The sequence below is a fragment of the Entelurus aequoreus genome, linkage group LG08, assembly GCF_033978785.1.
Source record: "Entelurus aequoreus isolate RoL-2023_Sb linkage group LG08, RoL_Eaeq_v1.1, whole genome shotgun sequence".
NCBI classification, from domain to species: Eukaryota; Metazoa; Chordata; class Actinopteri; order Syngnathiformes; family Syngnathidae; genus Entelurus; species Entelurus aequoreus.
In genome coordinates, this window is record NC_084738.1 from 5,412,381 (window position 1) to 5,429,256 (window position 16,876).

At 35.6% G+C, this 16,876-nt stretch overlaps 1 protein-coding gene across 4 annotated transcripts in view; it reads left to right on the plus strand.

The window, feature by feature from the left end:
- Positions 1-16,876, plus strand: part of LOC133655332 (proteasome activator complex subunit 4B-like) — a 128,855-nt gene that overhangs the window by 106,426 nt on the left and 5,553 nt on the right. For all 4 annotated transcript variants that reach the window (XM_062055367.1, XM_062055368.1, XM_062055370.1 and 1 more), the window contains one exon: positions 5,814-5,947. In XM_062055367.1, coding sequence (XP_061911351.1) covers positions 5,814-5,947 — 134 coding nt within the window. The remainder of the gene's footprint in view (positions 1-5,813; positions 5,948-16,876) is intronic.

The following is a 16,876-nucleotide window of genomic DNA, read 5'->3' on the forward strand; positions in this document are numbered from 1 at the left end:
TTCGAATTCAAATCGCGATTCTCACGTTGTGCGATTCAGTATCGATTCTCATTTTTCAAAAATCTATTTTTTTTTTCTCTTTTTTTAAATTTATTTATTTACCGTATTTTCCGCACCATAAGCCGCACCTAAAAACCACAATTTTTGTCAAAAGCAGACAGTGCGGCTAATAACCCGGTGCGCCTTATATATGGATTAATATTCATATTTATTTTCATAAGGTTTAGGTCTCGCAACTACGGTAAACAGCCGCCATCTTTTTTCCCCGTAAAAGAGGAAGCGCTTCTTCTTCTACGGTAAGCAACCGCCCCCATAGAAGAGGAAGCGCTTCTTCTTCTACTGTAAGCAACCGCCAAGGTGAGCACCCGCCCCCGTAGAAGAAGAAGCTCGCGGATATTTAATTTCATTTGTGTGTTTCTGTAAAGACAACAAAATGTCTCCTACTAAGAGACACGCGTACAAGGTTCCACTGACTTTTGATATTCATGTGAACCGCACTGTGGATACAACGGGAACACGTACGGTGAATATTCGCACCACAGGGAATGAGAAGTCGTCCTACTGTGGTTCTAGCTTGCCATGCTAACGGCCAGAAACTTCCACCCACGGTGATATTCAAAAGGAAGACCTTGCCAAAAGAGAACTTTCCAGCCGGCGTCATCATAAAAGCTATCTCGAAGGGATGGATGGACGAAGAAAAGATGAGCGAGTGGTTGATAGACGTTTACGCGAAGACACCGGGTGACTTTTTTCACGCAGCGCCGTTCCTGTTGATCTACGACTGCATGCGCGTCCACATCACAGATGGTGTCAAAAAACAAGTGAAGCACACCGAAGAAGAATAATTCGAGGGATTTGTGGATGAGTAATAACTTAAGAAAGTAAGCTTTAAATGTTTATTTTGTGTGTTGTGTGACACTAACGTATGAGCAACGTTGAGTTATTGATGTTGCTATTGCTCTGCACTATTTTGAGTGTTACTATTTTTGTGATTGCACATTTGCACATTACATTTTGGGAGTGAACAGAGTTGTTAGAACGCTGGTTTGTAATATATTATTAAAGTTTGACTGACCTATCTGACTGTTTTGTTGACATTCCCTTTAGCGTAGCGTAGGTGCGGCTAATAACACGGGGCGGCTAATAGGTAAACAAAGTTTTGAAATATGCCGTTCATTAAACGTGCGGCTAATAACACGGGGCGCCTTATGGTGCGGAAAATACGGTATTTATTTTTTTTTTAAAAATTTTTAATTAATCAATCCAACAAAACAATACACAGCAATACCATAACAATGCAATCCAATTCCAAAACCAAACCCGGCCCAGCAACACTCAGAACTGCAATAAACAGAGCAATTGAGAGGAGACACAAACACCACACACAACAAACCAAAAGTAGTGGAACAAAAATGAATATTATCAACAACAGTATCAATATTAGTTACAATTAGGGATGTCCGATAACGGCTTTTTGCCGATATCCGATATTCCGATATTGTCCAACTCTTTAATTACCGATACCGATATCAACCGATACCGATATCAACCGATATATGCAGTCGTGGAATTAACACATTATTATGCCTAATTTGGACAACCAGGTATGGTGAAGATAAGGTACTTTTTAAAAATAATAATAAAATAAGATAACTAAATTAAAAACATTTTCTTGAATAAAAAAGAAAGTAAAACAATATAAAAACAGTTACATAGAAACTAGTAATGAATGAAAATGAGTAAAATTAACTGTTAAAGGTTAGTACTATTAGTGGAGCAGCAGCACGCACAATCATGTGTGCTTACGGACTGTATCCCTTGCAGACTGTATTGATATATATTGATATATAATGTAGGAAGCAGAATATTAATAACAGAAAGAAATGGGGGGAGGGAGGTTTTTTGGGTTGGTGCACTAATTGTAAGTGTATCTTGTGTTTTTTATGTTGATTTAATAAAAAAAACAAAAAAAACGATACAGATAATAAAAAAAACGATACCGATCATTTCCGATATTACATTTTACCGCATTTATCGGCCGATAATATCGGCAGGCCGATATTATCGGACATCCCTAGTTACAATTTCAACATAGCAGTGATTAAAGATCCCTCATTGACATTATCATTAGACATTTGTATTAAAAAGAATAATAAAATAGAACAATAGTGTATGCATCGCATCTCATAAGCTTGACAAGCTGACAAGTGTCCAATATTTTCACAAAGATAAAATAAGTCATATTTTTGGTTCATTTAATAGTTAAAACAAATGTACATTATTGCAATCAGTTGATAAAACATTGTCCTTTACAATTATAAAAGCTTTTTACAAAAATCTACTACTCTGCTTGCATGTCAGCAGGGATGATACTCGAAACCGGTTTTCCCGGTTGTTTGATAAGAAAAGAACCGAGTCCTCGAACTCGAATCCCTTTTTGAGAACCGGTACCCGTTATCGAGACCACTATAGTAAAGAAAAAGAGTTGATTCTTTATTCGAATCCCGTCCCGACCAGAAATGCTCCGTGGGACATCACAAGAAATGACGTCACATAGCTCAGTCATTAGGCGCAGATAGTGAAAGCAGGAAAACAATGGACGGGAAAAAGCGCTCCAAGGTGTAATAAAGTTCCAAACAAAAGCTATAATCCATCGAATAACTTTACTGAGAGATTTGAGCAGGGTAAAACACATGACCAACACTTTTACCACCAACCGGAAACATAGCAACCAGGCTAGCAACGCACCTCCTTTACGGCAGCTGTCACAACCTTCTTAAAACAACCGCAGCACATACATATATATACAACACTGCAGCACATACATATATATACAACACTGCAGCACATACATATATATACACAACATATCTCCCTTTTTGAACTTTTGTTTTTCTTTCCTTGTAAACGTTACAAAATCACACTGTAGATGTGTTGTCTGTCTAATTATAAATAATGCAGACGAGGCGTGTTGGCTGAGTTCTTGACGTTTACTTTCACGGGTGACAACATGCAACACTTTTCGGGGCTACCGCGCATGCTCGTAACTCCCGTTGCATGATGGGTAGTGTAGTTGTTATATTCTCTAGCTCATAACATTTTTCCCCCTATAAAGAAATAATGTTAACTCAATAAAGTGTATTTCTTTTTTTAGCTTTAACTTTTCATTTATTAGCATTGTAACCACATTTGCAAACAACTTTTCTCTTCATAGAATTTTCTTTCAATAAAGAAATAAAGTGCAAAAATGTCAAAGCATCATAACAAACAGTTATGTCAAATAGCAGCAGAAGTGCACTTTTTAATAATAATACCTGGGATTTATATAGCGCTTTTTTAAGTACCCAAAGTCGCTTTACATGTTAAAAACCCATCATTCATTCACACCTGGTGGTGGTAAGCTACTTTCGTAGCCACAGCTGCCCTCGGGTATTTCCAGTTTTGTGCCCAAGGGACTGATTTTATTTAACACTATATTATTATTTATACACCTATAGTGATCACAGAGACAGCTTGTTTTTGTGTTACTGTATATATTTGTTTCTCTGAAAAATCCCACTTAATATACTTTGGGTAACAACAGTCAATATTTATTTATTTTATTTTATTTTTTTAGGTGGGTAACAGTCAATATTTATTTATTTATTAGATTTTATTTTTTTCTTATATAATAAAAGTGAGCTTTTGTTAAACCAAATATTGTGTGTTTTTTTCCATATACAACAACCTATCTGGACTCCATAAGAGAATCGATAAGGAATCGGTTCGATAAGAGGATTCGATAATAGGCTCGAACTCGATAATTCCTTATCAAACATCATCCCTACATGTCAGCAGACTGGGGTAGATCCTGCTGAAATCTATGTATTGAATGAATAGAGAATCCTTTTGAATTGGAAAAATATCGTTTTTGAATCGAGAATCGTGTTGAATCGGAATTTTTTTTTTATAATGGAATCGTGACCCCAAGAATCGATATTGAATCGAATCGTGGGACACCCAAAGATTCGCAGGCCCTAGTATTTAAATATATTATTTATTGTAAAATCAAATCAAATTGGTAAATTGGTCTAAAAAGATCCATTAATAAAATTAAAACAATACAAATATTTAGTTAAAAATTCAAAATATTACATTTATTCTTGCGGAACCACAATCAGTATAGAACATACACATTAGGAAAAAATGCAGGATTCTGTCATTCTACTTATCTGTTAAAAACTACTAATGTTTAAAAAAAAAAGAAGTGATATTTATACGATACTATCAAAATAATATCTAAATCCGTTGAAAAAAATCTAGGATTTTCTTTTTTTTAATGCTTAAAAAGTGACTTTACTTTGATACACAGCTGAACAAAAGAATGCAGCTTTTTCATCAAGTATATTGATAATATTGTTGTTATATTTTTGAAAAATGTAATGAAAAGACCATTTTGATCATTAATATATTTCTTGTTCAAGTATTTTTAATATCATTTTTTTATCATTTATATTTCTTGTTCGAGTAATGCGATCTATTTAGTACAATTTAAGTAGGTATATCAGAACTATTTCTTGTAAAAAATTAGATAAAAAGATACATTTATCTAAAATAATCCATCCATCCATCCATTTCCTACCGCTTATTCCCTTCGGGGTCACGGGGGGCGCTGGAGCCTATCTCAGCTGCAATCGGGCGGAAGGCGGGGTACACCCTGGACAAGTCGCCACCTCATCGCAGATCTAAAATAATAAATTGGTAAAATAAATAAATAAATAAACTAAAAATATTCAGTTAAAAAATCATATTGAATTTCCTTTTGTGAAATCACAACCATTATAGAAAATAGGAATTAGAATTGTCATTTTCATAATCTATTAAAAACTACTTGAAAAAACTCAGATAAGAATGTTTTAAAAATATATAATCAAATAAGTGATAATTATATACGATACAATCAATGATATACCTACATTTGTAAAAGAAAAATCGATCATATAAAATGTTTTAAACTGCTTAAAAAGTTATTTTACTTGGCAGATACACAGCTAAACAAAAGTATGCAGCTTTTGGATCAGGTTTATGAATAATATTATTAATATTGTTAAAGAACATTCTGATTATTATTACTATATTTTTTGTTCAAGTATTTTATTGTTATTTTTTTCATATTTATATTTCTTGTTCAAATAATACGATCTATTTGGTACAATTATATTAGGTGTATCAAAACAGTTCATGTTCAACTATTATTTATTGTAGAATTAAATCAAACGATAGATTTGATTGATTTCATTTCAAAACTGAAAATGTTCAGTTAAAAAGTCATATTTCCATTTCTTCGTGTAGAACCACGATCAGTATAGAAAATACAAATTAAAATAAAATTCAGGATTTCATCATTCTACTAATCTATTGCTAACTATTAATGTTTAAAAAATAAAAAATATTATTATACACTATGTAAAAATATTTTACTTAGCAGATACACAGCAAAACAAAAGTATGCAGCTTTTTGGATCAAGTGAATTAATATTATTTATTTGTATTACAAAAAAAAATTATACAAAGTTAGTTTCTTTATTATTGTAAAATAATATATTTATTGAACTATTTGCAGAATGAAATGAAATAAAACATATATATATATACAATATCAAAAAGAAGATACTGTCCCTAAAACCAATTACAAATTGGTACTGTATGGTTATCCAACCAAAAGAAGCTGCTGCAATATCATGTCATCTGGTAAAAAGCACATTCTCTTCTTTCCTTCTCCATTTCGCTAAATTCTCTAAATGCAGCGACTTTGTGTGTTTGTGCTGGTGCAGATTTGGTGCGGCGTCACGCCGGAGTGCTGGGACTAAGCGCGTGCATCCTGTCCAGCCCTTACGACGTCCCCGCCTGGATGCCCCAGATCCTCATGGACTTGAGCGACCACCTCAACGACCCGCAGCCCATCGAGGTACTCGTCACACACACAACGTGGAGCGCCAGAGCAGGCCTGGCCCTAACCAATATGCCGCCCTAGGCAAGATTTTAGGTGGCGCCCCCCCCCCACCCACATCGGCAGTGAAGTGTATATACTCACAAGAAACCGAATAGCTTTGTCTTTGACCTTTTTTTTTACTTAAAGAAAGCAAATTAACATATTATATGAGAATGTTATGTTATGATTATCTTTAACCGAATCACAGCAGTGCTCAAATTAAAAAAGAGCATTCCCTCTCATGTGATATTGCTTAATTAACATTAATGATGTGCACTTTAACAACTAGGCTTACAACTATACCTAATATATAAAGGGGTGGAAAAGTGACTATTACCTGCAGGGCAAACATTAGCTAACCAGAAGGCAATAACAATGTAAACAAAAAACACCTGCTTAAAAGATCTAATACAAATGTCCCTGAGGAATGTAAGGTGGGAGTACTGTAATTACCTAACGTTACATTATTATTTTCCATAACAATTTAGCCCCCTCCACAATATTAACCCGACGTTAAAACAGAACTAGCTATTTATTGATTAGCAATTGCCGAATCATGTAACATTAGCTTAATGCTAAAAAGCCAGGTTACCATTACAGTCTGTAACAGACAAATAATTTCATGTAGGCTAACGTTACCTACCTGCTACCTCTGTCTTTTTCTCGTTTCTCCTCCTCTTCTTTTCTCTTTTTTCTTCCCTGGGCACCTGACAGTTTTGGCCGTTTTGACATCTTGTGTTGATTTTTTGATGTGGTAAGAGTCATGATACGGGAAGGGAGGGGGCGCACCGTGCGGGGGGAGGGGGGGGGGGGGGCGTAATGTTGTAACAAATAATATTTCTATTAAATAGGCTTTACTTTGCATTTTAATTAAAGTGGGATTATTTTTTGTATTTAGAAATAATAGTACCAACTTTTTTTTTTTCTCCAACATTTGTGGCACTGGCGTGGCGCCCCCTGATGGACGGCGCCCTTAGCATTTGCCTATACAGCCTATGCCACGGGCCGGCCCTGCGCCAGAGAGTACTATTTCGCTGCCTGCTTGAGGAGAAAATAGTGACTGGAGCAAACGTACACAATGCGATCAATGAGTGTGAATAATAGATGAGAGCGGCGGGGAGCCAGAGATGATCATTCAGCTGCTTGCTCAGCTGCAAGGTCAAAGATAAAAAACGGAAAACAAGACAATTGAGTGGATTTTAATGATCAAGTTCATTTTAAAAAAAAACGACTGTGCAACAAGCGCGCTAATATGAGCGCCGCCCTGTGAAGTGTGCCACGCTGATTGAATGCGGGCCATTCATAACTCATGACTACATCTTCTCTGATTGGGATTTTGTGTCCTCACTCACTTTCGCCGCAGCCCCTCGCTCGCGCTTTGAATAATTAGAGTGGGGCTTGTACGCGGCCTTTTTGCATCAATAAATAAGCAGTGTGCTTGTTAGCTTTTAATCAGCGCGCACACAAGCAGGAAAGCGTTGCGAGGAAGAAAACGGAGCCGTCAAAGTCGTTTTAAAGGCCGACTGAAATGCATTTTTTTTATTTAAACGGGAATAGCAGATCCATTCTATGTGTCATACTTGATCATTTCGCGATATTGCCATATTTTTGCTGAAAGGATTTAGTAGCATCGACAATAAAGTTCGCAACTTTTGCTCGCTGATAAAAAAAGCCTTGCCTGTAGCGGAAGTAGCGTGACGTAACAGGAGCTAGTATTCCTCACAATTCCCCGTTGTTTACAATGGAGCGAGAGAGATTCGGAGCGACAAAGCGTCGATTACCCCATTAATTTCAGCGAGGATGAAAGATTCGTTGATGAGGAACGTTACAGTGAAGGACTAGAGTGCAGTGCAGGACGTATCTTTTTTCACTCTGACCGTAACTTAAGTACAAGCTGGCTCATTGGATTCCACACTCTCTCCTGTTTCTATTGTGGATCACGGATTTGTATTTTAAACCACCTGGGATACTATATCCTCTTGAAAATGAGAGTCCAGAACGCGAAATGGACATTTAAAGTGACTTTTATCTCCACGACAATACATCGGTGACACACTTAGCTACTGAGCTAACGTGATAGCATCGTTCTCAAATGAAGATAGAAACAAAATAAATAAACCCCTGACTGGAAGGATAGACAGAAGATCAACAATACTATTAAACCATGTACATGTAACTACACGGTTAAAAATTCTCAGCCTGGTAAGGCTTAACAATGCTGTTGCTAACGACGCTAAGGCTAATTTAGCAACTTAGCAACCGGACCTCACAGAACTATGATAAAACATTAGCGCTCCACCTACGCCAGCCAGCCCTCATCTTCCCATCAACAGCCGTGCTCACCTGCGTTCCAGCGATCGACGGCGTGACGAAGGACTTCATCCGTGGGTTTGGCGGCAAGCATCGGCTAGGCGTAGTAAGTAGTCCTTGTTGTGTTGCTGTAAGTATTGTACTTAGCCGCTAATACACCGATCCATCCCACCTACAACGTTCTTCTTTGCAGCCTCCATTGTTCATTAAACAAATTGCAAAAGATTCACCAACACAGATGTCCACAATACTGTGGAATTTTGTCGAAGAAAACAAGAGGTGTTTATATTGGGTCGATGGGGTCCAACCACTTCCATGGATTTTGTGACGTCACGCGCATAAATCATATCCAAAGGAGTTTTTCAAGCGGAAGTTTAGCGGGAGATTTAAAATGTCACTTTATAAGTTGACCCGGCCGTATTGGCATGTGTTGCAATGTTAAGATTTCATCATTGATATATAAACTATCAGACTGCGTGGTCGCTAGTAGTGGCTTTCAGTAGGCCTTTAAGTCTTTCTATGTGGGCGAAAATGACATTTAGGTGAAAATATTAGACACTCAGTGCAGTTGGACATCGCTGCAAACAATAACTGCAATAACAAACACATGAGTGTTATCTTCGTAGGCATCATGCAGGTGTGTTTGTTACTAGGGGTGTCCCGATAGCAGCAAAACAAATATGCTATTACCGTATATCGAAGGGCTGGACGATATGGCCTTTTATTAATATCTCCATATTTTTAGGCCATGTCACGATACACGATATATATGTGGATATTTTGCCTTAGCCTTGAATGAACACTTGATGCAAATAATCACAGCAGTATGATGATTCTATGTCTCTACATTACAACATTCTTCTTCATACTGCATTAATATATGCTACTTTTAAACTTTCATGCAGAGAGGGAAATCACAACTAAGTCAATTTAGCAAAAGTGTATTTATTAAACAGTTATTAAGCAGTGGCACAAACATTCATATCAAGGGCAAGATTGTCAGAGACATTTTAAAACAAGCTATTAGTGCACTTTTGTGCATGATGTCACTAAGATGACATATCAAAACAACACTAAATTAAAGTGCACTTTTTGTACAGAACGCCACTACAATAGTTTAAAACTAATAAAGTGCACTTTTGTGCATGATGTCACACAAGATATTTCAATAAGTGTCAAATAAAAATGAGCTGCATAATAGGAAATCAAATAGTGTACGTCCTTCGCTATGTGGTAGGTTCCTGCGGACGTTATCTCCTTCTGTTGTTGACTATTTTTTTTCATACGGTGTTGATGTGGAAATGGCTGTTTCGGCATTTTGTGGGTGTGGCACCGAACGGAGATGTTGACATGCGGAGTTTCAAGCACTCTTCATTCTCTAGCGGGTGACTTTTCAAATGATGCTACAAATTAGCAGTGGTGCTACTTTTTGTAGCAACGCTTTTGCCGCATATTTGACATATTACGGTTGTCTGTTCAACATCTTCCCGCTTGAAGCCAAACCACCGCCAGACGATGGTTTTTCTTGGGAATTAATTCTTCCTTCATTTGTTACCAGATTCGCACCTTCTTTCTCTCGTATTACCACTCGCACCACTCCGCTAGCATCACAGCTAACGTTACCCATGCCGCTACCTCTCTGCTCGGCGAGGGCGTATGACGTTGCACGCGCGACAGTATGTGACGCATGTAAGAAGGTGCGCTTGTTTTATGTCTCTGTGAGAAGGAGAGACAAGAAAAAATGAGAAACGCCTGTAGTGTAATGCCCGCAGCTAAAAGCAACTGCGTGAGAACGTATACTCGAATATCACGATATAGTCATTTTCTATATCGCACAGAGACAAACCCGCGATATATATATATATATTCCATATATATATTCGCTCAATAAGCTGGACAGCCAGTCAACATCTAAATGTCCTCCAATAAACACACAACGCTTGTATTTTAGTCAAGTAATTTACAAAAGGTAAACATTGTAGGTTAGGAGCCAGCAGCTACTCAACAGCAAAGCACACAATAGCACATAGGCTAGAGATACGGAAGAAAAAGTAAACGATATTGCCGTCTAAAATATGAAACACTGCAAAAAGTGAAATCTAAGTAAGATGAAATATGTCAAATAAGGGTGATATTTGCTTATTTTCTGTCTGATAAGATAATTATTCTCACTAAGCAGATTTGATGTTAGAGTCTTTTACTTGTTTGAAGTGTTTTGGTCCTAAATGATGTCAGTAAGATATTACAGCTTGTTGCTGAGATTTGATGAGCTATATTGAGTCAAACATGCTTGAAACTAGAATATTATTATTATTATAGAGGTTTATTTGAAATAGGGACAGATACAGAAACATAGACATCTGAAACAGTTATCCGATGCATGCATCACAGTGTTTGTAGCCAAAGCTCATTTACAACACTTGTCCCCAACAACAACAACAACACAGATCCAACATCATTAAAATAGGAAAATAGAAAATAGAATGAGTTGATAATAATGATAGTAATAACACAGACAAAGTGCAGACTAGATAAAAACCAATGAGTAAAAATGAGTAAAAACTAAACATGGGAACACGATTGTTGCTCAACTAGCCATAATTGTGTTTGTTTTTTGAAAGTGACAAGTGCAGGTATACTTTTCAAAGTGTCCGGTAAAGAGTTCCATAGTTGTGCTCCTTTTATTGAAATATCAAGTGTTGCAAAGCTGTGTCATCAACACTCACAAGTATAAAACTACTTTTTTTAAAGTAATACATTTTATTTCAAGCTTGAAAAAAAAAATCATGATGCCGAGCGCATATCATTATGTCAAGATAATGGCACTAGCATTTACTTCATTTAACAATATTTTTCAACATATTGAGCAAAAAGGTCTCTTTTTTTTTCTACCAAGAAAAGTGCACTTGTTATTAGTGAGAATATACTTATTTTAAGCTATTTTTGGCTTCATTGAGGTTAGCTGATTTGACTTGTTTTGGAAAGTCTTGACAAGCCGAATGTTCTTGTTCTATTGGCAGATCATTTTGCTTAGTTCAAATAAAATACCCCTCATTTTTGTATTTGTTTTCTTGTTTTTCAACACTGACTTTTTGCAGTGCATTGATTTGCCAATATTAACAAGTATTAAATAATTAAAGTTGCATGTTACTTACACATAGAAAGTCTCCAAGGCAGAAGTTTATCAGATAGAATCCAGTAACAAACGTGTCCGCATCATTCAACTTAATGCATCAGGAGTAGGGTTGTACGGTATACTAGTATAGTACCGCGATACTAATTAATCATATTCGGTACTATACCGCCTCTAAAAAGTATCCCCCCCTCCCTTTTTTTTAACGAGCGTCGTCGTGTCATTGCTGGTTTTACGAGCAGAGGAGCATGTTCGGCAGCGCACAAGCACGGAGTACTTACAAGCAGACACAGTGTGTAGACAGAAAAGGGAGAACTGACTCATTTTGGCTTAAAAACTAACAATAAAGGTGAAGTTATAACACTGAAACGCTTCAGGAAGAGGTGCTTTAAGACATGGCTAGCTAGTTAGCGGCTAACGTCCATTCGCAGTCTGCAGTGTTTTAGCTACTTCTAAATCACTAATCCTTGTTTCCACGGTGACAAATAAAGTAAGTTTCTTACAAGTATCATCCCTGCAGGACGAGGAATAGCTAAACATGCTTCACTACACACCGTAGCTCACCGCCGTCACAATGTTAACAAACGCCATGGGTGGATCTACACCTGACATCCACTGTAGTGATATCAAGTACAGAAAAATATCTAGTAGATACTACTATGATTACATCAATATTTTTTAGCATCACAAAACCTTTTTTCGTTTAAAAAAAATGTATATTAATGTTTATAAACTCAGGAAATATGTCCCTGGTCACACGAGGACTTAAATTAAGACCATTGTATGATCCTGTAACGACTTGGTATCGGATTGATACCCAAATTTGTGGTATCATCCAAAACTAATGTAAAGTATCAAACAGAAGAAAATGTGATTATTACATTTGAACAGAAGTGTAGATAGAACATGTTAAAAGAGAAAGTAAGCAGATATTAACAGTAAATGAACAAGTGGATTAATAATTCATTTTCTACCGCTTGTCCTTAATAATGTTGACAAAATAATAGAATGATAAATGACACAATATGTTACTGCATATGTCAGCAGACTAAATTAGGAGCCTTTGTTTGCTCACTTACTACTAAAGACAAGTTGTCTTGTATGTTCACTATTTTATTTAAGGACAAACTTGCAATAATAAACATATGTTTAATATACTGTAAGATTTTTTGTTAAAATAAAGCCAATAATGCCATTTTTTGTGGTGCCCTTTATTTAGAAAAGTATCAAAGTATCGAAAAACATTTTGGCACCGGTACCAAAATATTGGTATGGGGACAACCCTAATAAGGAGATTAACTTAATTATTGTGGCCACTAGGGGTCACCAAAAACAATTACCACGCTTCTTCAACTTTAAAACAGCATACATCCACTCCAGACGGTTAATAACGAGTGTTTTTCATACTTACCATTGTTCGCTGTTTGACTAATGTCACTTGATCAAACCTTTTCCAACGTTCCACACTACAAAATGATAAAAGCATGTATGATCAATATTGGTATGGGCCAATACACAAGGCTGCAATATTGGTATCGTATCAGAGGTGAAAAAGTTGTATCTACTAACTTGTGTGTACTGAGAAAGTAGTTTGTAGTAAAAACCTGACCACACACCCTTTTAGAACTTCTAGAGATGCATTTTGGCAAGTATTGGGACACACCTTTTCATCAATTTTTTTTTTTTTTTTTTAAATTTTTTTCACCTTTTCATCAATAAATCAATCAGCTGTTGGGCTAGATAAGGGGTGTCCAAAGTGGGGCCATTTTTGTTCTTTTTGTGGCCCTTGTCGTTAGGTGAAAATTACATGAATTACTTATTTGAGCAGGGGTCACCAACCTTTTTGAAAGCAAGAGCTACTTCTTGGGTAGTGATTAATGCGAAGGGCTACCAGTTTGATACACACTTAAATAAATTGCCAGAAATAGCCAATTTGCTCAATTTACTTTTAACTCTGTTATTATTAATAATTAATGATATTTACACTTAATTGAATGGTTTAAAAGAGGAGAAAACACGAAAAAAATGACAATTAAATTTTGAAACATAGTTTATCTTCAATTTCGACTCTTTAAAATTCAAAATTCAACCGAAAAAAAGAAGAGAAAAACTAGCTAATTCGAATCTTTTTGAAAAAATTAAAAAAATAATTTATGGAACATCATTAGTAATTTTTCCTGATTAAGATTAATTTTAGAATTTTGATGACATGTTTTAAATAGGTTAAAATCCAATCTGCACTTTGTTAGAATATATAACAAATTGGACCAAGCTATATTTCTAACAAAGACAAATCATTATTTCTTCTAGATTTTCCAGAACAAAATTTTTAAAAGAAATTCAAAAGACTTTGAAATAAGATTTAAATTTGATTCTACAGATTTTCTAGATTTGCCAGAATATTTTTTTAAAATTTTAATCATAATAAGTTTGAAGAAATATTTCACAAATATTATTCGTCGAAAAAACAGAAGCTAAAACGAAGAATTAAATTAAAATTTATTTTTTATTCTTTACAATAAAAACAATAATATAAATTAATATAGTGCATTATTGTCCATGAACATTGATTTAAATTGTCAGGAAAGAAGAGGAAGGAATTTAAAAGGTAAAAAGGTATATGTGTTTAAAAATCCTAAAATCATTTTTAAGGTTGTATATTTTTTCTCTAAAATTGTCTTTCTGAAAGTTACAAGAAGCAAAGTCAAAAATTAATGAATTTATTTAAACAAGTGAAGACCAAGTCTTTAAAATATTTTCTTGGATTTTCAAATTCTATTTGAGTTTTGTCTCTTTTAGAATTAAAAATGTCGAGCAAAGTGAGACCAGCTTACTAGTAAATAAATACAATTTAAAAAATAGAGGCAGCTCACTGGTAAGTGCTGCTATTTGAGCTATTTTTAGAACAGGCCAGCGGGCTACTCATCTGGTCCTTACGGGCTACCTGGTGCCCGCGGGCACCGCGTTGGTGACCCCTGTATTAGATATATCATCTTTAATGCACAAAATGTATCAAAGTGAAACCCCATGCATCCTTTAATATTTCTTTCAGTTCAATTTTTACTTTATTTTCCGTTATCTTTAATGAGATTAATTATTGAACATTCCACTGATAAGCTTTGTCTCATGAAGCTAAACTGTTTTGTTTGGATAATTTAGCAAATGTTTATCGGATTACTTTTAGCATTTGAATGCACAAATAGTATCCAAGCTGCCGTCCCGCAGCCGTTAATTTTTCCATATGCGACCATCAGTAGGGAAAAGGTTTGGACACCCCCCAACTAGACTTCTGAATCATCATTTTGTACAATTGTGTGCTTTCCAACGTTGGGGAACATCTGAGAGGGCTCTTGAAGACCAGAGTGAAGTTGGCCCCTCTTATTGTTGCAAACATGAAAACAACACTGCCATTCCTTAAGTTTTTCTTCAAAACATTTTCTGACGAGTGACGTCATCCACCCCACTAAACCTTGTCAAAATCTCCCCACATTTTGTGCTACAAAAACGATTTGTCTAGCTATTATAGTTTTTATGTTATTAACGCGTTATTATTCATTACGGGCCCCAAAACATAACAAATGATAATAGTTGGACAAAAAAATGTTGCAGCACAAATGTAGCTCAAACAAATTGAACAAATATGGGGATATTTTGACAAGGTGTTGTGACTTGTTATGGATAATAAAATGTTATTTACATGTTTATATTTATATAGCGCTTTTCTCTAGTGACTGAAAGCGCTTTACATATAGTGATACCCATTGTCTAAGACAAAAACATTTGCAGCAGAAACAAACGGGACAGATTTGGGGAGATTTTGACAAGGTGTGTGTGGGGGGGGGGCTTGTTGTGCATAATAACACGTTAATAACATGTTAGTACTATAAAACGTTAATTAAAAAAACTGTTACAGTAAAACAAAAACAAACAATTGCTGCAAAAAAGGTATGGCACTCAGCGTCAAGGGTTGGAATTGGGGGTTGAATCACTAAAAATGATTCCCGGGCGCGGCCGCCGCTGCTGCTCACTGCTCCCCTCACCTCCCAGGGGGTGATCAAGGGTGATGGGTCAAATGCAGAGAATCATTTTGCCACTCCTAGTGTGTGTGTGTGTGACAATCATGGGTACTTTAACTTGAACTTTGAACAAGTTTGGGGAGAGTTTGACAGGTTGGGCTGGTTACAAATAACACATTTATTACACGTTAAGAACATCAAAACTATAAAAGGTTAACATAAAAACTAACAGACCAAAACTATTTTGCAGCACAAACGATTGGGACGAGTTTGGGGAGATTTTGACTTAGTTGGGGGGGATGGTTGTAAATAATAACACATTACTTACTCATTAATAACATGAAAACTATAAAACGTTAACATAAAAACTATAAGGCGTTAATAACAAAAACTATAATAGACAAAAAAATTGTAGCAAAAACAAATGGGACAAGTTTGGGGAGGTTTTGACATAGTTGGGAGGGATGGTTGTAAATAATAACACATTACTTACTCATTAATAACATAAAAACTATAAAACGCTAACATAAAAACTATAAAGCGTTAATAACAAAAACTATAACAGACAAATTGTAGCAAAAACAAATGGGACAAATTTGGGGAGATTTTGACATGGCTGGGGGCTGGTTTTAAATAACACATTCATTACACGTTAATAACAAACTTTAAAAACGTTAACATTAAAACTATAATAGTTAGACAAAACGTTTTTGCAGCACAAAGGAATGGGACAATTTTGGGGAGATTTTTTTGCCATGGTTGTGGGGGCTTGTTATTTATAAAAACACAATTACACTTGAACATAAAAACTATAAAACGTTGATAACAAAAACTATTACAGAAAAAAATAAAAAATTGTAGCACGAACAAATGGGACAAGTTATACATAATAACACATCAATTACATGTTAATATCAAACACTATAAAATGTTAATAACATAAAAACTATTATAGACTAAAATATTTTTTAGCACAACTGAATGGGTGAAGTTTTGATTTCATTCATTCAAGGTCAACACAAAACAATCACTCTATCATTTAACCCTGGTGTGGTGTTCGGGTCTGTGGGACCCGTTTTCATTTTTTATTAAAAGAAAAATGATACAATTAATTTTTCAAACTGAGACTCACTGACTTTGGCTCATTTTCTGTGAAGAACATATATCAGAATACATATTTAATGACCACACACCATACACACCCCCTACACATTTCTATTACATATAAGATGTCTGGGTCCACTGGACCCGGGGCTAATAGAAGTGTGGAAATTGATGTTCTGTGTACCACACACACACACAGCAGGCCTAGACAGGAGGAGGACAGAGTGTAGGTACTGTTGGAAGCAGATCAGAATCATATCCATATTTAAGTGTTACTTCTTTCTAAACTCCTATAGTCATATAAAGAATAGCTAGTATTCTTCCTTCTTTTGAGTCTCATAG